This window comes from Amblyomma mixtum, chromosome 1 (genome assembly GCF_055824585.1).
Source record: "Amblyomma mixtum isolate Tamu chromosome 1, ASM5582458v1, whole genome shotgun sequence".
NCBI lineage: Eukaryota > Metazoa > Arthropoda > Arachnida > Ixodida > Ixodidae > Amblyomma > Amblyomma mixtum.
This window is the reverse complement of record NC_143012.1, coordinates 168,664,632-168,688,590: the sequence shown is the minus strand read 5'-3', so window position 1 is coordinate 168,688,590 and position 23,959 is coordinate 168,664,632. Positions and strand designations below refer to the sequence as shown.

At 46.9% G+C, this 23,959-nt stretch overlaps 1 protein-coding gene across 1 annotated transcript in view; it reads right to left on the bottom strand.

The window, feature by feature from the left end:
- The window catches only part of LOC149369736 (uncharacterized), a 75,087-nt gene extending 53,302 nt beyond the window's left edge, over nucleotides 1-21,785 (bottom strand). Inside the window, exons 1-2 of the mRNA XM_089576276.1 lie at nucleotides 21,716-21,785; nucleotides 4,822-5,056 (exon numbers count right to left, since the gene is read on the bottom strand). Of these exons, the coding sequence (XP_089432402.1) occupies nucleotides 4,822-5,056; nucleotides 21,716-21,785 (305 nt within the window). The remainder of the gene's footprint in view (nucleotides 1-4,821; nucleotides 5,057-21,715) is intronic.
- Between the last annotated feature and the right edge of the window lie 2,174 nt (nucleotides 21,786-23,959).

Here is a 23,959-nt window from a genome sequence, read left to right as displayed (position 1 = left end):
CCCGCGGCTTTCGAGTCAGCAGCCGAGCACCGTAAGCACTGATCCACCACGGCGGCCAAGATGACGGTATTTGAAGAATACATACAGTTGTGTTGCTGTAGGTTCCTTTATCTTACTGGTTTATTTTAGGCCGAAATGTTTCTTTTATGCTTGTGATTATTAACATTTTCCGAGATGCATTAAAACTGAGGGCATTAAAATCGTATCTTACTCACCTCTTGGACGCGAACGTACAGGCGACGGTCTCGAAAGAAAACATCCCTAATATGTTATGTCGTGCAAGTTACTCATACATTGTCGTCAGCACGGCCTTCTCGAAAGGCTTACGCGCCGTTTGTTACTTTGCCAGTGTTACACATCTCTTCGTGCTGGCTTCTTCTGCGCCGGAAATTCAGTAAAGCTCATATACCGGGACTGGAAACGTCCTCCACTTTGTTTTCCGTGTTACCACGTCGTTATCCTGTCACGCACCCCCGAGACCTTTAAGAATGCGATATGGGATGAGTGGCATGCGGTGCAGTGGTACACGGTCCACACGCCTATTCGCTTTTACTATATTGCGCAAAAGTAGTTCGTCATCAGTGACAATAAAAACCAGATGATTCAATAACTTAGCACCCGCCGGCCTTGTCCCTTATTTACAATGCCAAGTATGCTATGTGTACCCATCGGTATTTTAGAGATAATCTTCGAGAAGTACGAGTGATTCGCGGCGGAGCGGTATCATTTTGCTGGACCAATACTTGCGTAGCTTCCATAAAGTTACATGCTAATTGTGAAACGGGGTACAGAAAGGCACTATCGGCATTAAATGAAATGCGAACAACGGTGCGCGTGGCCAAGAGTACAGTTTGCGCCGTCTACCCATCGCCATCAAAGATAGGAGCGCTCATCCGATTTGCGATGGTCTGGCTTCTGTCTTAGCGGACGTTCGCATTCTATCTTTGCCACTGGAGCGCCACATGCATTCTTTCCACCGATCGCAAATTCCACAGCGCGGTATCGCAGCCGACTGCAGATGTGTCCCTTGTGAGTGAAGCAAGCGCTCTTAACCACGGTGTAAGAATACTCTTAACTTATCCTTGGCCTACGACACTTTTATTTCGCTAAGACGATTGCCGTGTTATCAGCGTCTTGTTGTGATGTGAAGAGAAATACTAATCGCATTGCGGTCCTTGTCTAATGTGGCCTTCCCTGAAACGCTTGTTTCTGGCAGCGGCAGTTCTCAGTGCACGGGCCGAAAGAGAGCACGCCTTTTTTTTCATTACCGCCACGCTGCTGCCCATCCTGGCGATCATGAGGCAATGAGGATGCGGAAAGGCTTAGAAACTTAACCGCGGGCACATGCAGCGGCTGACAGGCATGGATCAAGACCTACCTATCATGGCAGCTGCAGCAGACACAGCCAGCATTGAACGGCTCGTGAAGGAAAGGACACTTTTCAGCTGTACGGAAGGACGTCTATATTAGACGTCGTCTGCAGGAGCATACTCTGCGTAGCTCGGTGCGCTGTCGCTGAAGCAGGCTGACGCAGAAGCAGGTAGGAACGAAAGACCAGCGTTTGCGCGACACCCCGCATCATGGACTAGGGAGGACTGCCTCTGCGCGATGTTTTCTGCCTATGGCCCAGAAACGTGGATGCTAACAAAGAGAGCTCAGCTTATGTTAAGGACAACGCAGCGAGCTATGGAAAAACGATAGGTTTAACGTTAAAGGTGCACTGAAGAGGAATTTGGACCCGTATTTTTACCTCTGGAACACGATCTACACGTTCCGAGCGCTCTTAGAAACGTCGAAGCATTGCCCTGTACGGCCGATTTAACCAATTTAAATGGGATTAACGTCCGGCTCCAGGCCTTTCTATTTTTTTTTTTTATTTCCCCGCATGCGATGGGAGGAGTCGACCAGCCTCTCAGCCAGTCCCGTGGCGGCTTACCTGTCTGGCATCGGCGGAATGATGCGTAGTGATCGGCGAAAGCAAATTCCACGTGTATTTTTATTCCTGTGGGCGCAATTTGCAGCTATGTAGTCTCTGACCGGATCTATTTATTCACGGAAACCTAAAAAAAACAACTAAAAGCAAAAGCAAAGCCGCCACGCGACTGTCTGAAAGGCACTCCATGTGTTGGTCGACTCCTCCCACCGTATGTGGGGAATTAAAAAAAAAGGCGGGATCCGGACGTTAATTCGATTTAATTAGGGAAATCGGCCGCACAGGGAAATAAATTCCAGCTTCTAAGAATGCTCGGAACATGCAGATCGAGTTCCCGCGGCAAAAAGCCGAGTTCAGATTCCTCTTCAGTGCGCCTTTAAGAGATCGGAAGCGGGCGGAGTGGGTGAGGGAACTAACATGATAGCTGAAATTAATGACATGATAGCTGAAATTAAGAGGAAGAAATGGGCTTGGGCAGGACATGTAATGCGAAGGCAAAATAACCGGTAGTCCTTAAGGGTAACGGAGTGGATTCTAAGAGAAGGCAAACGTAGCAGGGGGCGGCAAAAAGTTAGGTGGGGGGATGAGATTACGAAGTTTGCGAGGATACGGTGGCCGCAACTGGTAAATGACAGGGTTAATTGGAGAAACATGGGAGAGACCTTTTCACGCAGTGGGAGTAGTCAGGCTAATGATGATGATGTTTTCCAAGGAGTCAAAGTTTTGATTTGTTGGGAGCGGCGTCAGCGGATTTGTAGAGCCGAGAACATAAGCTGCGTCTTCCCTGCCATGTGCCCATCTCGACCCTGCTACATTGAAGGCAGGGCTTTGAGGGCCGCTATACAATCAGGGTAGGAACGCCTACGCGGTTGTTTCGCTTTACGACCGAATTCTTCGACCAGTGGCAGCTGTTGTGGCCCCTGCAGTCGATTTCACCACGTACTGAAGACTCAAGCAAGACGCCGAGCTGTACGTCTGGTGGGTGTCTGGATTGCCCTTTCCTTCTGAGATCACGTACTGATGCTTTGTCAGGCAGCTGCACATTTCGGCCCCATCGACGCCTCGGCAGTGCCTCCCAGAGTGTGGATCGGAAGTCCGGTGCTGAGGTTTCGCAATTTCTTGCCGTTACCCTTTGTAGTGTTTCTTTTTAATTTCCCCTCACGGAGAAAGTACGGTCTTCGGCGCACTTTTGCTTTCAAGTACAAATTATGCGCACGGCAACGCCATAACGCGGTCGCTAGCCTCCTAACTTATGCAGTCAGGTTCAGCTTTCTTTGTTCACATTGCAACCAGACGCTGGTAACAGGGCGATGATAGAACCAAAAACAAAGCGGTACAGGCCAGCTAGCTACGAGCGCTCGCTTGGTCCACGGGGGCCACAGCTGATGCGCCAATTGCGATCGGTCTAATGGATGCATGTGGCCCTCCAGTGGCAAAGCGAGAAACGCAACGCCAAAGTAAACAAAAGCAAGACTATCGTAAAACGGCTGAGCGCCCCAATCTCTGATCACGATTGGTAGATGACGCAAACTGTACTTTTGGCCGCGTGCACCCCTGTCCGCATTTTATTTGACGCCGATAGTACTCGCAGCAAGCAACGATATTAAACGCGTGTAGCGTTTGTTGTAGATTTTCCTTTAAATATGAGGACTTAGTCGCAACACTCAAACACAGCGTATAATTTCATGCCGCATAACAAGAGCGCGAATCCCTGTTGCGCTTCAGCTAATTTGAGATATTTTTACATTGATCAGCTGACGCTTACAGATGATGGAGCAGGCAATTAAACCGGAACAAGAGACTTGCTGGTGAACACCATCATCGCACCTTTTTTGTTCCTTAAGCCTACATCGGAACTAAAGCCGGTTAAGCAGGGAAGTATTCTATGATATGTTATCAATCTACCAAGAAAGAAAAGTTTTATTGTACAAAGACAGCCTGTTCATCCACTGCTATGAACTGTTTTAAGCTTAATATATGAGACGTGCTAAAGATGTACCCTTTTCCGTTATCATACTCCTTTTACAGCTGGCTGCTTATGGAGTTTTTCTAGCTTTACTCTGCACTCCAAAACAGAAAGAAAATTAACCACTTTTTGTAGTGACGTCTCACCTTTTGTGCTATAAAATACTGCGACAGCCTGCACATTTCAGAATACCGTTAACCTATCTTCAGCTCAACACCTCAGGAGCATCACTTTCTTAGCGTGGAATGTGTGCTCGAGAAGGTGGAATCGGAAGGACTACTTGTTTGCGTGCTTTGAATTCGAAAGCATTGTCTCATCTGTCGCGAGGTTCATTAAAGATTCCTTCCTTTCTACTGACAAACCTGCTCATTACCTTTCCGTCGCAAGGAACCGAATATACTAGGTTCACCTTTATTTCCAAACAGGAAATGTGGTTTTGTGGCCTATGGGTTGCGCGTTCGCCTCCCAATCTCATGGTCCTTGATTCAATTTCCCGCAAGCTCGGAAGAAAATTCACTTTTCTTTGCTGTAGAGGTAACTGCTTTACGGTCTACTGCTTACTTCATGCCAGAGCATGGTGGCGTCTACGAGGAAGTTCGTGCCATGGACGGCGACGAACGGCGGCTTTTGTGTTAATGGAAGATGTAATGCTTTCGCATACAAAAAAACGAATAGTTTTGGGCAGCAAATGATACTCGAAAAAGGTGTTGTTAAACTAGTTGCGCTAAGACAAAAGCCTGGCGTCAGGGCAACCATTCCAGAATATTTGGCAAGCTAGAATTCGAAAAGACACGCTGTTCAAGGCCCCTAGTTATGATTGTTACTCTTTGCATACAGACTATCCTCTGCTCTTCCATGCAGTCAGTTCATGGTGCGCATATAGGGAAACGAGGCTATCATTCCTCATCACGAGGACGCTCACTCGATGGCGAAGGACATGCCGAATTGGGTGACGGCGCCGCTGCTCGCCCAGTTCAGGAAGCCTCTGGCGTTGACCTCCAAGCTGCCGATCCCCGATGTGAGCCGGTTTTTGCCTTCCGCGTAGAGGGAGTCGAAGAAGACAATGGTGCACAAACCGTCGGGGGGAAGCCGAGTGTTGAAGTCCAGTGATAATCCTATGGTACACACCAGAGGGTGCACTGGCACAGGACGCTTCGCTGTGAAGGAAACGTGGCCTTGATTGCGGCAAGAACTTGCAGCGTACTCAGGAATATGTATAAACTCAGCTCTCTTTACTCGCCGCACTTCTCAGAGTTCTGCTGCCTGATGACAGCTACTGATGCAATAAGCTGGCACCAAGCACAGATTATATTATCGAAAGGCTGATCTGAGACGTGACTGATGGGCTGAGGGCGCGAGGCACTGGGTACATCCACAAATGCTAGAGTTGCTATCGCGTAGCCGAAGAATACTTTCTAGTTCTCCGGCCAACCGGGAAGGTATTATGTCGCTACAACGGCGCCATACCACCGCAAGAATATAGCACTACCTTTGGTTACTTCCTGTCATCTATGACCGGGTAATTTCAGATTACACATGTTGAACACATTTTATAGGCACATGGACTCGCGCTACCGATAAGGTCAGTACGAGCGCGTTCTGTTCGGCTCTATTTCTCGCACCTCTCGTAGCGCAACTTTTGTGAAAGTCTTTAATACTCTCACCGATGACGGGAAACAGTCGAATGGCCTTGTTTCTTTGGCATGTACAGAAACAGTTGCGAGTAATCGTATCGGTTTCACTTGGAGGCGTACGTCGACTCTACGAGACCATAGCAGCCCAAGATAAATATAGGCTATTTGCTACGCAGCCCCCCGCTTGAGCATCTGAGATGCGCTTTGATATCAGTAATTACCGAATTACAGGTATCCTGCAAATATACGTTTTGATTGCCGCAAGTGATCACATGATACGAAAACGTAGAGTAAACACCAGACGAAAGAACAGGCTGAACAATAAACAGGGCGCTGTTTCGCCTTAGTTTACTACCGTGTGCACACAGTGTTTTCTCATCGTAATATCCGCCTACCACCAAATTAACCTCCCTATATACTGTAGCCACGCGCACAAATTTGTACAGTAGACGAAATAGTTTCGATGTTAAAGATAAAGGCAGTGGTGCCTATTATTTGTAAATAACGCAGGTTACGATAGAGGAAGTAAAGAAATCCTTGGAAAAAGTTAAAAAAAAAACTCCAAGAATGCAAAAAGTACGTACATTCCGAAATATACCGAAAGAAGCATTTGAGAAATTGAACAGAGCAGTGAGAAAAGATAGAAACCAGAAGAGGTGATCGAATATAAGTAACGAAAACATTGAAAAAAAATACAAGAATGCGCAATAAGCATAAAACACTGCGAGAGGCAGCTTACATAATTAACACAACCAACATATAAAACCAACATGCAGAAGAGGTCAACATAGTAAAGTCTGCAGAAAAAGTACACCATGCTTCAACTTTTTAAAAGATCTGGAAATCTTGTGTTAACTTCAGTTGCAATATCAGAGTGCCCCAGGTTCCACGCGGTACTAATTCTAGGCATGAATTATTCGGTGTTATAAAAAGTGATGGATGTGGTGGGTTTCTCCTTAAAAGGAAGATCACGGCGTGAGATTATTACAGAGTGCGAGTGAAAGAAGTCGTCATGACGCAACGGATGAAGAAAAAACTTTGTGAGAGACTGTAAAGTGGGCATGTTTCATGCCGATCATGTAGCCCGAACTTTTAAAGCCATGACGCTAGTGGAACGCGATTAGCCCGGAAATATGAAGCGAACGGCATGGTTTGGATTGTAGTGGTGTGAGGGCATCTGTGATGTAAGCATGATTCAGGTGCCATATGGCGGAAGTGTTTAAATCTGAGGCCAAATTAGTTTCTAAGAAAGTTTTCATAAAGTTTTAGGAGCCCCAGAAAGCGGTTATCAGGTGCTCTCAACACGTTAATGTATATGTACTAGGCAAAGTCGGACTGAAGATGAACATTTATGTACTTGTCTGTAGTAGGTGCCTCCACTCTTTTATAATGAAGAAAGAAAGCAGCGAGCACACGGCAAGTTCTGCAAGTAAAGGATTTGTCTTAGAGTTCTTTGACGTCATTAGCCAAGACGAAAATTAAGTGTTGATCGAATCTAGTTAATAAAGACTCACGGTCAGAGTCGCTGTATTGTTGTGGTATACTACACAGTCGTAATCAAATAGCCTAATTTGGGACGGAGTGGAATTGTGTAAATTAATAATAAATATCAGATATAAAGGTAATCTCAACGTTGAATGACAGGAAGTATTTTACCGTTTATAAGGCACAAGCTGTATGCCTGTCTCACATGCACACAATTCTAAAATTGGACCCAGAATGCATATGAAAAGTAAATAACATCAGTTTCAAGCCGTTTTTGATTTTGTAGAAAAAAAGGGTTCAGTCTGTGCCAATGATTCAAAAAAAGACCGTAGATGTCTCGAGTATCGATACCTCAGTGTAATTGGCGTATTATAAAACTTGCAATAAAACTACAGATTAATTTAGGCAGTATTATGTGGCAGGTAACAGATGCAAAGGCTGAAAAGCAATTTTTCAAATTCAATTCTTTCCGCCAGTCTTGGCCGCAAACATACCCGCGCTCTTAGGAACATCAAGAACACGAAAGACACTTATCCGCGAAAGAGCAAAGAAGATAAATGGCTCATTTGATTGATCGGTAGCACCCAGCACGCAAAAATTAAAACGCAGGTGCACTGTTCACGTTTTGCGACCACTTGAAGTAAGTGAGACATTTTGTCCCGTTGTACTACAAAAGGGTTAACTGATGTCAGAACCTGGGGGTGAATACTGAAGAACGTTAAGTAGGACCCTATGGTGTAGGAAACCAGTCAAAAGCATTGAAAAATAAAAAAACCAAGCGTCAACTTGCAGTCCAGCGTCTGTTTTACTAAGTATGTCGTTGGTGTATACAGAGAGCTATTTGTCGAAATTCCCTCGTAGGAACAAAGCTAACACTGATATAATCCGTTGTCCGGCTGCAGGGGCTGAAAAAGCAGAGCTCGAGGCAGTAACACCGACACTTTCCCGGCTTGAACACAAAGTCCAATCGTCGCCACTTCGACAGTCTCCAACCCGTACGATTCCGTGTCTCCTTTACTCTACTTCTCCGCCTCCGTCCTTTATTGAAGAACACTTCCGCAACATCGAGCTTCATGCGGATATCTCGAGGTGCCATTCGCCCCCTCAAAAAAGTCGTCAACTCCATCGATTGCCAACTCGATGCTCTCGAGGCTCGCATGGAACACCTCCTCACCACAATTGATTACAAATTCTCTCACTGCCATTGCAGATTACCTCACCCACCAATCCGAACTTCACTGTCGCCTTCAAAAACGCGAGGAGGCTGTCATCCAGCTCGACACCAAGTTCAACCACCTCAACGCTCACGTGGAAGTGCATCTAGAACGCATACTCGCGGTGATATCCACCCTTCAGTTCTCCGTACAAACTATCACAGACTCTCTTTCTCCACCTGACAAGAAACATGATGGCTCGTGCAATCGCGCGCTCTTAGCTAAAGCTCACTATCGAGGACCTCCATATCATTTAAAGGAACTGTCGCAATCTCAGTACTAACCACGCTTCGCTACGCCAACATCTCCTCAGCCTCTTCTTTCTGCCCCACTTTCTCCTCCTCCGAGAAACTCGCACTTCTAGCAATGTTCCTGGCTACTGGGGATTCCACTCGAGAACTTCTACCCTCAGTCTTCTATCTACGATAACCATGACCCCTATGTTGCGCCCATAGACATTGCCTTCTCTCTTCAGTTGTATCTGGGGGGCGGGGGGAGGGGCGGGATTCCATTTTATCTCCCTCAAGCTCACGTCATCCTGGCCCTCTTGTCAGTCTACAATCCTCACAGGCACAACGCACATTTAGCGGGCTTGGGTAAATTTCTTGCCACCTTTCCCTCTCATACGGCTCTAATTCTTTGCGGTAATTTTAAAGCACCTCACTTTGTGGGCTTTCCCACAGACCCTTCATGGCGGCCGCCTACTCCACGTCATGCCTCAGCAGGCTCACCTCATTCTCCTCCACACCCCCGGCGTCCTTGCTAGGACGGGTACTTGCTTCCAGCACTCAAAAACACCTGGCCTTTCTCACTGCTCTGGTTCCATTTGTTCTAACTCGTCGGCTACTGCAGATACCCTTCTCAGTGACCACTACATGATTTCCATCTCTGCCCCTCTTGGATCCCCACCCGCAAGCAGCACATTTGGCATATTGACTGGCATGTCTTTCGCTCTATCCTTTCCTCCGATTTTTTCAAGTTCTATGGGAGCCGAGCACCCTCATTACCTACTCGCACGGGGTATGCTGCGTATCCAACTTCTGACCATGACCTCAATCTCATCCGACGTGGAAGCGCCGAGAAAAACTCCGGACAGCCAGACCACAACCTCGCAACCTCCAACTCCACAGCTCCCTTTCCCAGCTCCGAGACGATATCATTGGCGTATTGCGCCTCCGTCAAGTATTCTCGATGGGCTGCCCTATGCAACAGTCTTCACTAGGCGCTGCGTCAGACATCGACATAGAGCCTTTGTCAAGCCCTGTTTGGTACCATCCCCGCTCCTGTTTCAACCCTCGCTAAAGGTCTGGCTACTCAGTTCTCTGACCAGGTCTTCACTATCCTTGCAGATCTTTACCTCTCTCCCCTCTTGCCCTGCATAAGCCTTTTGCAAAAACTAAGACCTCCACGGCCCTTTTACACTCTGGCAGCTTGAGATTCCGCTCCTCGCTAACGCCGCTCGATATTCTCCCGGTAAAGACAGTATCACTTATTCCTTTCACCGCAACCTTCCTCGCAAAGCCAAGAAGCGCCTAATTTTCCTCTATAACACCACATAGGAAGAAGGTTCTCTAACCTTGTCCTGGACTTCCTCACTCATCTCACCCATTCCTGAACCAGGCAAGCCACCCGCCCTTATGATGGTTTGGTTTGGTTTATGGGGTTTAACGTCCCAAAGCGCCTAAGGCTATGAGAGACGCCGTAGTGAAGGGCTCCAGAAATTTCGACCACCTGGAGTTCTTTAACGTGCACTGACATCGCACAGTACACGGGCCTCTAGAATTACCCGCCCTTATGAATCTCCGCCCCGCCGCCGCGGTGACTGAATGGTTAAGGCTCTGGGCTCCTAACCCGAAAGACGCGGGTTTGATCCCGGCCGCGGCAATCCAGTTTTGATGGAAGCGAAATTCGAGAGGCTCGTGTAGTGTGCGATGTCCGTGCAAATGAAGGAACCCCAGTGGTCAAAATTTCCGGAGTCCTTCACTACGGCGTCCCTCAAAGCCTTAGTAGCTTTGGCACGCTAAACCCACATAAACCCAATCTCCGGCTCATTTCCCTGACTTTTGGTGTCGGCAAGACAATGGAACACATGGCGCTCACTGAGCTTGGGCGGCATTTAGAAGCTTCTAACTGCCTTCCTCACACCCTCAACCGCTTTCGTCCCAACGTGTCTACTCAGGACTTCTACCTCGTCATTAAGCACACTTTCTGCACCTGCTGCAGCTCTCAACTTCAAGCCTTTGTCACTATCGGTGTACGCAAGGCAATTCGACTGTGTCTCTAATGGCCACATCCTTCCTGTATCTCTAACACCCACTGTGGCTCCCTAATTTGTAACTATCTTCGTGCTTTCCTCTCTAACCACGAAGCATGGTTCCGGGCAGATCCGAGTATCTAACTTCACTTCAACGCCTTAAGACTCTTTATCAAGAAAGGTGCCAATCTTTCACCCACGCTTCTTAATATTTGCATGGCTCCCGTCGATGTTCAGCTGTCATCTCTTCCCGATTTGCACTACTTTTTATGTCAATTACGTCACGCTGTGGTGCTGGCGCGGATTTCGTGCTCATGCGCACCACACCTTTCAGCAGGGCCTCCATATCATCTTCCTTGACCAGGCAGACCTTTCTCTCCCGCCGGACAACACCGAACTACTACTTTTAAGCCATTCTGCCTATCAACAGGCTGACGACTCACTGATCTCCTTACCTTCGCGGTTCCTCAAAGTTTCTTAGTGGCGCTTTCTTGGTAAGCCTATGTATTCCGCCAAGGACGTCCATGCTCTCCATTCGGCTGTTTCTACCTGTATGTCTGTCGTACAACTGCTTCGCAGAGTCCTGAGGCGCTCTTCTGGCCTGCGGGAACCGCACACCTATCGAATGGCTCATGCGCTAGCTCTTAAAAATATTCTTTACTTCGTACTTTGTGTCTTCTTTAAGCGGACCCAGAAGAACACCCTCGCCAGCGCTCTCCACAGCCTCTATAAGGCTGCTCTCCGCCCCCCCTTTGCTACCTCCACCGATGAACATTATGCCACTGGTCTCTTCCATTCTCTTCACCCTCTCCTTTTTCTTCACTGCGGTCGAGAAGTGGCTCACCTCCCCAGTACAGCTCATAGCCGCTGGTGTCTCAACCAGGCTACTATACTCCATATTCAGGCAGCCCCTCTTCATATTTTCTCCCCTCGGGAGGCTTCTAACCTCCGTATGCTTCCTCTTCCCTCCATTACATCACCAGTCCTGAATTTTAGCCGACGACATGCCGATTCCTCTAATTATAGTTCCGCCTTCAAAGCTCAATGAGTGGCGCACACGGATGTATCTTGAGCGGCTCCTCGTGGCTGCACGGAACTAGAGGCTGCACTTGCGTCGCTGTGGCTTTGCCCCGTCTTCCTTCGTTGGATCCCCGGGCACTCGGGGATTGATGGCAATGAGCTGGCTAACCAGCTGGCTCGTGAAACTGTTATCCGGGTCCTGTAGAAGCCCTGGCCCGGGTCCTCGGAGCGCGGGTCGTGACTGTCCCTTCGCGCCAACATCAAAGAGGATTACAACACTCTCCGCCATGATCGTAAACTCGGCCCCGACTCAGACCCAAGACTTTTCGTGCGAGGCTCACATCGTTCGAGAGATAAAACGTAACATTATTATCACACGTGCAGGGCTATATCTATACAAATTACGTCCCAGTAGTTCATGCTCAAACTGCCCTGCACCTTACACCACCCCTTCCCACTGTTTTTCTCCTGCCCGGTGAATCTGCAATCGGGTTTCTTTCCAGCCCCCTGCAACAATGTCGGGATCTGGCTGGACTTGTTTGGAGCTGACGGTCAAGACGAAGAATGCCTGCTCGTGCACCAGGCCATGGATGTCTTAGGCGCCTAAGTGTTGTGCCCGAACAAAGTATCAGACTGCTACTACTGCTTTAAAATTTATATTCTTTTGAACTTGTAGATAATAACTTGAGTTTAAGCGCATGAAATGGTTTGGCAGTTGAGGAGATCGCAGCGGTTGCCAGAGTTTAATATGGGTATTACTTTGGCCAAATGTCATTATAATTGACTTAATCAAACGATAAGGAATCCAGAAAACGCGCGGATAACACTTGATAAATACTCCCAGCTGCGTTTTTTAGTATCTTGTTACTCAAACAAAAATTATCTGTGCTAACACTAAGCTTAAGGTTAGAAAAGAAGGAATACCTGCGTCACTAACGACTATTAACGGTATATAGAAATCGTGAAATGATGAAAACGTAGTAGAAAAGCGGTATTCAAGAGTTTTTTCACAGGTATTTTCACAATGGAAAGCATAAAGCTTGGCGCCATTAGCATCTGTCACGAATATGTCGGTTCTTAAATGCGAACAATTAAGGGCCGGAATAAGCCTGGGTTAATTGTTAGCGTCATCGGGAAGGCTTCACTGTAAAGTGTACCACGAGTTGTTTCAAGCATTCGTTTATTCTTTGTCACTATTTCGGACCTTGCAGGGAAGCTGGAAGGTTGGTGGCAACTGCCTGCTTATACAAACATTTTTCTTGGTGTTTTTCTTCGCAGGCGCCGTTGAGCCAAGGTGCGCATTTACTGCACTTAATTGTATTTGAACGTAAGAATCCCGGTGGAAGAAAGAGAGATGATCCGACGGTCGGACTAGGTGCAGCCAGTTAACGTGACATTTCCGCACGGCGAGGCCACAAGGGGCAGCACCAGTACTGGGGGCCTTCTCTGCCGCTCGTTTTGCTGGTGCTTCTATGGCGCAAGTGGCACGGACGCCTCATTTCGACGCACGTATGACGTTCGCCAGCTTGAAACGACTATTCTTCGTTAAAGGTGCGCCCCTTTTTATCTCTGCCAACATTCTGGGCTATACTGCCACTCGAGACCGCATCAATTGCTTCCTTGCATTGTAACTGTGACTTCGAATTTTACATTCGCAGTAAAAAGGAACTCACGAGATGCTTCTGCACAATGCACCTGTAAGCTGAGCTGCCGGTCACCCGTTCAGAGATTGCTATCGGCGGCACAATGTGATGAAGAAATTGGCGAGGCGAAGCAACAAACCACTCTATAAGCCTTTGGTGCCCACCACGAGGCGCCGTCTCTCTGATCAGAAAGAGAAGTATTTCGACAGTAACCAGTATGAAAACTTCTACCTGCTCACACGTAGGCAGTTAAATAAAAAAAACAGGTATATATAAAGTTTTAGGTTTTTGACCGCTGGATGAGTTCGCAAATGTTCGGCGCGTCTGCCGCTGCTCTATGGGAACGCCCGCAGTATCGGCGTAAAGGATAGCCCCCTGAACAAGTATTGCCCCTAGCAGCGGCGCTCGCTACCGCTCACAATAAGTGGCCACTCTCTCGCCACAGCGCGACGCCTCTTTCTTCCAGGGCGGTGTGGATCTCTCAGCAATGATATTGAAGCGGGTAGACGATGACAAGGCGTAAATAATTTCCAAATTTTCTAGGAGGACCGAAATAAAATAATCGGCTAAAGAATCCCTAAAGGAAGTGGTTAATTCGATTTCATTTGGGCGATGTTAGTGCTGTTAGGTCAAGTTATCCGTCCGTTAATGCGTTGAAAACGTGTGTGATACGTTCACTCAATGACGTCATGGCACAAAGACCATTAAAAGCACTTATTTCGAAAGGAGATAGTAAGATTAATCATTACAGTCGAATCCAAAATGTCAGAAGTGTTAGCCGCAGATCTTGTGGTTCTATTGAGCGTGATAAGTGAGAAATCTATACGAACCTGCAGGAAGGTGTCTAGATCCATGTAACTAGCTGAGACAAAGAGATTGTCCGTGTTGATAATCGTAAAGTTGAAATCCCCAGAAACAATTCAAATTAAAGCTGAGTAACTAAAGCTAGTAAAATTATCATTAAATGCGCGATAATATTCAGTTGCGAACTCTTAATATATGTAAGGGCGTCAGTAGAAGGAAGCAATATTTTTACTAATAGCGTTATATTTCAAATCAATGAATGTACTGTTAACGGAAGTGGAAATAACAGTCGGTACCCCAATAAGTGCTTTCTTTATTCCAGCTAGAATGCCACCCCTTCTGCCACTTGTTGTCACACAGAAACAATTTGAAGCAAGGTACACATGTGGGAATAGTATCGCCAGAGATGAGTTTTTGAGCATGTTTAAATTAAACCATACAATGACGCTGCAGATGCGTCGATAGGTTAGAAAAGTGTGAAACTTTTCGCAGTAGCACTTGTTACCTTAATGTGCAGAAAATGCATTTATCCTCCACTACGGCGTCCCTCATACCTGAGGCGCTTTGCGACGTTAAGAACTAAAAAAAAATACATTGACGAAAATGCTTCTCTAATGATGATGACGCTCAACCAGCGTGAGCAAAATTAGAACTCAAGGACTGTCGTTCGGTAGAATGGGATACGAGGGAAGCATGATTGGCTGCACCGACCTATAGGCAAATGTCGTTGTTCTCATTAAGTTTAATAAAATCCAGGCGAATTTGGTCCCCATCCTTGCTTATCGACCTACAAAACTGCAACAGCTTGGAGTGTTTACCACGAAGTTCTTCGTAGTGACTACGTTGTACACTTAGGTTGGAGTTGTTTTGTTTGTAGGCAGGACTAAGCACATGTCCGACTTATTTTTCCTTGTTAATTTTTGCAGTGATCGATTTTCAGCCTTCAGACGAAGACGACTCAGTCGATGAGCTCTGGGATAACAAAAAAGGCGGTGCTTTTCAGACATAACGAAGTAATCAATAAATTAATAGTCAGACTGTTCCCCCTAATATTGCTTACGACTGTACAAGAATCGATCGTGAATGCAGATGCATAGCAGTAATGCCATGCCCCACTGCGCTGCAAGAAATAACTCACTTTTCAAGGAGGGGTGGCAAAGTGACGTGGCCCTAGGTTTTCCCGAAGGAAAAACACAGGCCTCCAGTTGCCCGTTTAGAGCGGCATAGGGCATGCGACGAGACTTCGAAGACAGCGCTAAACGGCGAAGCTAGGCTACCTACAGAGAACGCCTTTGCAATGAATAGGAACATAGATAGAGTATTCTTCAAAACACTGCGCGAGGAGCAACAGATTGCTGTTGGCACTGAAGCATTGTGATTGGTACAGCACAGATATACTCAGGTGAGGTACAGACAGTAAACGCAGACCACGAGAGTGACATACCTGGGTCAATAAGAACGGGTGGAGTAAATCTGGGTGACCTTCTCAGGTGTTGAATAAAAGCGTACCAGTATTCCTCAAGCAGAAAGCATGCAAGACCTGTACCTTGCCTTCACTCGCCTATGTCTTTTAAGCTTAGAAGCTAATCAAATAGATTGAACTTAAATTCGGGACAGCCCAGGGAGCTATTGAATGCAAAATGGTACTGCAACGTTATCTGACAGAAGCGCACACAGTGGATAAGGGAGCAGATGCGAATTAAAGAGGCGCTAGCCGTAATCAAGAAGAAATCGGCATAGGAAGTGCTAGTAAAATAAAGGGACGAAAGTGACGGTCTCTTATGGCGATGGAGTGACCTACACGGCAAAAGTACCTTACGGTGGCAAAAAGCGAGTAGCGTGCGGAAATTAGAAATTTTGTTTTGCCTCTAACTTCCTCTGCACAGGGTTATCGGAATGTCCATGCAAGAGGCCTTTTTCTAGAGTGTAAGTGGCTCATAGTGGTAACGTTTATCGATGCAGTATTGCCGCAACTGATTCCCAGACGCATGACCCCAGTAGTCGGCGAGGACGCAATTGAAGCAACAAGCTTCGTTAATATACTGCGCACTGACAACTGTGTCAAGCGTCCTGAGGGGAATCACTATCATGAGCAGATGCGTTTACTTCATTTTGTGGTGTCAGGGACAACAGCAGCTATTGCGCTAGTATGGTGCAAAGACAAGCTTTTTTTTTTTTCAGATGTTCACAATGCATGAACGTTTCACAATTTTGAATCAAAGATAAATTGAAATCATAGAGACTTAGCATCCGCACGAAAAAATGACGTTGTATCGTCCACAAGCCCAACTGATTTTGAATTCATGGCGAACTGCTCGAAACACCTGTCCGCTTTATTAAAGTCAACATCGTGTGTGTAGATTCAACTTACTTGTAGTGGTCGGCGTTTCTGTCGTTGTCGTATCGCCTCCCGTCGTGGACGAACCCCCCCTCCTCGGTGGCAATGCTTCCCCATCGTCGTTATCATCGACGGAGCTCGGGTGGATGAATTCCAATAGCGGGTTGGTGGTCATCTCGTCGAGGTTCACTGCCACCATGAGAGTGTGAGTTTATGAGCGAGCAAAAAAACAAGTGGCAAGAAGCATGCTTCCAAGCAGAAGCTTTGCATTAGAACTAGTGAAGGATTCCTGTTTAGGTGTAGGATTGCTGCCAATAAGGATGCACACTAATTCCTCGGCATTTACAAACGGATGCCAGTTATCGTAATTAAGATGAGCACCAGGTTGAAGCTTTCGAGGTCTACGCATAGGTATAATATGCATAAGCTATGCATATAAGTTATAAGTTTTACAAAAACATGATGAGTAAAATGTCGCACCAAGTTATTGCATTACCATAGAGGACATTTCTTAAGGGCAAAAAGTACATATGATTGTGATAGAGAATGCGCAAAAAGCATCTGCATACCTATATGGCACGGTACTTTACACAGAAAAACTGTGCTCTATTATGATGCCTAAAGGAATGCTGAACAAGGATACGAAAATATTTAGAACGCACCACATTTTCATTCGTAAGATACGATTACCCAATTGTGGAGTAACATTCCGGTTATTTTCCAACGGGTGACTATTTTAATGTTTCGTGAACGGACGACGGGAACATTCAGCGCGCTCCTAGCTACCAGCTGGAGCACATAACATCAAGCCAACCCTCAGTAGCGCTTTAGGTCAGCTAACTGGCAGTGCTATGTTGAAAAATCCCCACCTCGTACCGTGCTTACGAGCGTTTATGCCAAACCATGCAAGGACGCGCGTTGACTAAGAAAGATCAGATGCTGGTTTATGTTGGGTATCATACGTGGAAGCCAGATTTAAATAATACTTCTACGGGTCAGCAGAAACGTCGCAAGCTTGTTCCTGCTCTGAACAGCGTAGAGGTCTTCCCTCTGGCGGACGCCAGGTGGCACTAGCGGTATCATCTCTGCGATGTGCTGTTTTTTGGTGCGACGTTTTGGTGCGAGGCGATGATTTTCCATTATTTATGACCAAATCAGGCAAGCAGTCACCCAAAGCATACAGCCATGAGTTTGAGGCAGAGAACGTTGAATCGTAGACACAGGAAACCGCAGAAAATTGACTGTGCAACGAAGCAAAAGCACGTCAATCGCATCCACTCTTCCGTGCTGGCACTGGCTTGCGACGGGTAAAGTTGACGTCGCATGGTCAGAGCTCTCACACGTGGAAGCCAGGTGCGGTGGTTGTAGAAATATTCATTGCAATACCTTCCGCGGATTTCTTTCCAATGAGCGTTGTTCTGGTGGCGAAGAAATCTTGGCGGCAATATTTTTTTTCTCACTATCCCTTAAGTTGCAAAATAAGCTTAACGCTCTCTGGCAGCACGGCGCTATGTATAGATCCTACGAATACTAGGGGTAGCTAAAAGCGCAATTCGCAGACTAAAATCGGCAGTGCTTAACGTCTGGCCACATCAGAGAGCGGGTCTCTAGACTCACTCTCTATTTCGTTGTCCGCCTGTACTCCAATCAGTAAAGAAGGAGAGCTAGAAAGCCTACGGCAGCCTTTTTTTTCCAAATCGTTTTATAAACAGGGGGAAGATTATGTTTAGACTTCGATGTTCGCTCAGTTTTGACACTTATTACGCGTATTAAAAACACAGTGCGTGTTCTTAAGACTCATGGATGCTTTCTGGATGCTTGTCTACACGCGCTGCACTCATCACTTTTGCCTGTGCAGTAGGAAAAAAGGGGCTAAAATGGGGCGAGAGGCTGTCTTTTAGGGCACTAACTGGTTTGCCACAGCCATCAGTCCTTTTAGGGACTAACTGTAAATCGTCTAACTGTCAGTCCTTTAGGTAATTGGTTAAACAAGTAGTCGGCGGATTCCTCCCTTGAACAAGCAGGTGGAACGGGAAGTCTAAAATTGAAATGGTGTTCATAATGTGCGCCTATCTGCGTCGTACATGGTATAGAGGAGCTAGGCAAGGTGAGATGTAGAGAACTGAATGGTGACATCTAGGCTTACCCTTTAACTTAATTGGAAAAGGAGAAAACTTTTGATAAATGAGAGTACAAATAAAAAAAGAGGTCCGCGCAAAAGAAAACATCAGGATCTCGCTGGAAAATAGGCTTTCCCATCTAACTGAAGAAGGAACCTAAACGTATTGGGGATGAATGGAAACACTGCCAGTATAATTATGGAGTGTGCCATAAGATTAGAGGCCAGTGTCGCAGGAGATCGCAATAAGAAACGCCAAAACATCAAAGCCCCAAACCCCTTGAACAAAACGGAGCAGGCAGAACTTTTAAATATCTATATGCGTAAGAGAAGCGACATAAGGAGGTGAAACATGGCACCAATCCGGTGAAGATACGATTAGGTCGAAATATGTTAGGTCGATGGAACGAGCACATATCGTATATAGAAAAAAAAAGCTCTCAGACAACTGCACTACTTGAGAAGAACGCTGGCACAATCCACACAAGAAATAAAGCTTTTAGCTTGTAAAACATTTGTTCGGCCAATGTTGGAACATGCTGCGGCAGTGTGGGATCCCTGGACCGAAAGTAACAAACTTAAAATAGAAAATTTCCTACGCAAAGCTGCTAGGTTTATCTTTAATTGTTACAGTTGGACTATTTCCCCAACAGCCCTACTGCAAACCGCAGGACTTGAACACCTGGCCATGCGTCGTCATCGTGAAAAATTAAAGTTATTCTACCTGTATTATCACAATAAACTAACAATAGAGGAAGGAATTTTAGTTGAGCACACATCTCGACACCCTACACGCTCTTACCATACTAAGAAAGTTGCCGCGTTTTCATGCAAAACTAATGTTTTTAAGTATTCGTTCTTTCCCCATACTACCCGCCGCGGTGGCTCAGTGGTTACGGCGCTCGGCTGCTGACCCGAAAGACGCGGGTTCGATCCCGGCCGCGGCGGCTGAATTTCTCGAAGGCGAAATTCTAGAGGCCCGTGTGCTGTGCGATGTCAGTGCACGTTAAAGAACCCCAGGTGGTCGAAATTTCCGGAACCCTTCACTACGACGTCTCTCATAGCCTCAGTCGCTTTGGGACGTTAAACCCCAATAAACCAAATCTTTCCCCATACTATCATTAAGTGGAATGGTTTACCTGCTGATGTTGTCAATTGCGAATCGGTGAATTCATTTTTACAAGCTCTGAAGGATGTATAGGACTCTTATGTATCCTTGTTTTGGGCCAAGTCCGATGCCTTCGTTTGCTGCCAGGTTCGATGTCATCATACGTTCTATGTCTTTGTAATAGATTTTATGTTGTATGTTCTGGTTTTTGCTCTGTTCGCTATCTGCTTCTTTTGCAATGTACTTGTCATTTTTATCAATATCTTTGTACCCCACTTTTGCCTAAGGCCTGTAACACAGGCCGGCAGTATTTGCTAAATAAATAAATAATACATAACTAAATAAAAAATACATTAGAGCACTAGACTCATGCTGTTCGTGTCTCTTACTCTGCCATTTGCATTTCATTGCGCTGGCTTCTTCGATAATAATCCACTAACGAGGCCAAGAAGGCACGCTAGCTTTGTATATCAGGCATGTAAAAAAATCAGATGACCGCACGCAAAGGCGAGGAGGGCAATGTCGATACCAATATAGATAAGATCGCCGAAGTGGCTGAGAAGTTCGACGCAGATAGGTGACAAAATTATTTGACAGCGGTGAATATACCAGTGGTTCCGAGGAAATGAATTACCGGCTAGTGATAGCTGAAAGAGCAAAAGCTTCACAAACAATGTTGAGAAAAAGTAGCCAGAGAGAATTAACTGCTGAGCTCTTACAGGACGAAGGAAGCATTGAGCACAGGAAGTACAGAAGGACACTTTACAAGCAGTCTGGAGGAAGTATGCGGCAGCTGACACCACACTAGAGCTTTACAGGCGAAATTATAGAGGCCCGTGCACTGTGCGGTGTCACTTCACGTTACGAACCTCAAGTGGTAGAAATTTCCGGCGTCCCTCATAGCCTGAGTCGCTTTGAGAAGTTAAACACCATAAAGCAGACGTTTACAAGCAAATAAGACGCAAGGAAAAAATCAGGCGCTGCATAAAACCTTAAATGTTCCTCTGATGCGGAATAAACAAACTCTCTCTTATTTTTATTTCCTCATTGGCTTTCACATATTCCTCGTGGAAGATTCTTTAGACCTTCATTCTGCGTTCTCGGTAGGCTGAAAGTGGCTGATACACCCAATGATGTAGCTGCATGAAGAGTTAAATTTAAGTGGTGATACAAAATTTTTCGTCACCCGCGACAGGAATATTGCCGTGCTAGGACACGTAGAAATCCCTCCAAAAAGAACCGCGACAGCAGTTGTCTTTGTAACTTATTATCCATTCACATTGTCAAGTGCAGCCGTGATGGCTCAGTAGTTATGAAAGTCGGCTGCTGACCTGAAATATGAGAGTTTATTTCCGACAGCTCCGGTCGCATTCCGGTAGATACGAATTGCTAGAGGCCCGCGTAGTGTGAGATGTCAGTGCGCGTTAAAGATTAAAAAAAGCAGTTCAACTTGTGGCCGATAATTGAAGGAGGCACTTAGGAGGAGTAATGAGAAAGCATTTGCGCTTTGAATTATGGCCTCATTTGCTGGGCCAACGTCATACATTCCGAGGGGGTTTTTCAGTGGGTGCCGCATGATGGCATTACGACACGCCAAGCAAGCAGTAAATTTACCGGAAACGTGTGTTTCTACTGGGTAAACTGGGGCATCTTTAATTTATATACTCAGAATTACTCATGTACGCTTCAAACACAACGCTGCATTGACTAGACGCGCCTTTATTAAGCTGCTAGCTTCGAACCGTCGTGGCGCAGTGGAATCGTCCCCGTCTCGAATGCCGCAAGCCCGGAATTGATTCCCCCAGAGACCAAAATTTTCTTTCTTCATTGACAGTTCGTGCATCTTGGACTATGGATTGGATTGTGGATTATCGTTTGGCTTCGTGAGTTATGAACTGGAATATGGATTGGCTTGTTCAAACCCTATTGATTGGATTGGCTATGGATTGGTGAAAGCGTGGCACGTCCTATCCACGCCACTCATGAGCCATAAAAGGCTTTCGCCTTAAAAACTCCAGGTTGTCCAGGTGGAGACCTCCACTTCGGCGTCTCTCATAGTCTCAATAGCCTTTGAAAGGTTACACCAGAGTAAACCAAAACTATCGGGAAGTCTACCAGAACAAAGGCTCAAGCAATGTACTTCTGTCTTTGAGCGCTAGTCCAACTTTTGCATGGCTTTGAGCGACGCAAAGCTCACCTGCATGCAGGTACAGCATGGCCAGTCCGATGGAGACGAGACACAGCAGGACGCAGAAGGCGGCGATCATGAAGGTGGCGAACTTCCCTTCCGTTTGACCTTTCGTTAGCCTGTGGAAGACGAGGTAACGAATACCCAGCCAATGAGCGTGGTGCAATGGACCGATATCACGTACGTGTAGGATTTAATCCTCCTAAGTTGCCTGTCACCTTGAGACACAGCGTGCTGTATCTCAAGAATTACTTTGAGAGAACTGGGCTCCAGGGTAGTTTTTGTACTCTGGCTCCGTCCAATCGCGTCAAGTCGCCTTTAGCTTCACGACCGAACGTCATTGTCACTGAATCATACAGTCGGTTTCAGAGCTGTGGTAAACTGGCTTTTCATATGCAGCGGCATAGACAGCGTGCTATATGCGATCAATAAACGCATGTTTAATGAGAGGGTGAAGCTGAATGCCTTCGAGGTTTCTCGAAAAGGTTGCAAAAAGCGAAAATAACACCACTGCTAAAGAATGTACTGTAAGTTTCTGAGATCGGTGAATAAGCTTCTTCCTACACTTTCCACGATATAGGGCCAGACGGCAACGCAGAAGTCATAAGCAATATTAAGGCGAAAGCCTTTAATGCCTCATCGTTGTCGACAGATGCAGCCAGCAAAAGCTTGTCAGCAGTGGTGCCACGCTTTTGACGGGTGTCCACCGAGATATGTGAGACAGTTACTGCGTAATTTCCTTTCCTGAAATACAGTTTTCATTTTCTTCATTACAGCCCCTCTTTCTTCTTTCACTCTCACTTCCTCCTTCCTGTACAAACGGATCACGGGTGTCCAACGAGATGTGTGGGTGGTAGTGGTGAAACATTTATTAAGAAGGGACACGAGGTATGTTTGGATCAGCCCATAAGGGACCGATCCTTACAAACACAAGGTGGAGGTCCCTAGTACGGGACCCCAGTGGCGGTGGCCGCCACCTGGGCGCGCCCGACTAAGGCTTGGTGGACCTGTAAGTCGGGTGCAGCTGAGCAGGGTCGCCTCCCAGTCCTCCCGGGTTGCGTTGGGGATGGGGAGAATAGCCGGGTTGGAGGGGCAGGCTCACACCATGTGATAGGTGACAGAAGACACCGCACTACAGTGCGGGCAGCTGTCGTTAAAGGAGGGGTCAAAATGTTTTAGTGCTGCAGGGCACTGAAATGTATTGGTGAGAAGGCGGAGAAGGAGCCGCTCATCCGACTTTTTCAGGCCTTTACACGGGCTAAGGTAAAGGCGATGACTGTCTTGATAGTAGGTTGTAACATCTTTGAAGGTATAGATCGGATTGGGATCGGGTTCCTGATCGGGTGGGGAGGAGAAAACAGTCCGGTGAGAGAGCTCGCGGGGCCGCTGCGTCTGCTGCCTAGTTTTCTGCCAACCCCTGATGAACAGGGGCCCATATAAGGTAGCGGTGTGCGGGGTCCGTATCCCGTATTCAATTTTGGTTGATTCGAAAGGCTAGGAAGGGAGTGCAGCCCTGTTCGACGTTCCGACAGGCCCCTCGCGAGTCTATGATTATGTATTTTGAATCGGAATGTGAGGCTGCGAGAGCGATCACGACCTCTTCTGCTTGTGTTGAACTGCGGGCTCTGAAGGTAAGACCGTTAACTTTATTGCTGTTGTGAACTACCGCGACAGTGTGCCATCCCCCGTGGTGAGGACCGGAGGCGTCGACGTAGTATACACCTGTCTGTTGCCATAGTGTCGGGCTAGGGCTTCCGCTCGTGCCAGGCGCAAACCATTATGGTCTACGTGTGGCATGTTGGCTGGAAGAGGCCGCATGTGGAGGGTACGTCTCCAAAGTTCTGGGATGTGAAACCTGACTTCCGTGGGAGTGGAGTGTTGGATATGGAGTCGAGCAAGAAGGTGGCGACCCGACTCCGTTAGCGACAAGCGCGTGTAGTTGTTTGTAAGGTGCGCCTGCCGGAGATACCGGAAAGTATTCACCACCCCAAGGGCCATTAGCCGGCTGTTTGAAGTAGTGATGGGGAGGTCAAGGGCACGCTTAATAATTTTGTGAAAGATGACCTCAAGTGCTTCCTTCTCTTGTTTCCGTAGGTGGAGATAAGGAGTCGAACAGAAAATTCGACTGGTTACAAAGGCGTTTGCCAGCCGCAAGGCATCCTTACTTCGTACCCCCCCCCCCCCCGCATTTGTTGGAAACCCGGCGGACCATGCGGCCCGCCTGGTCTCCCACCTTACGGAGTTTGGCCAATG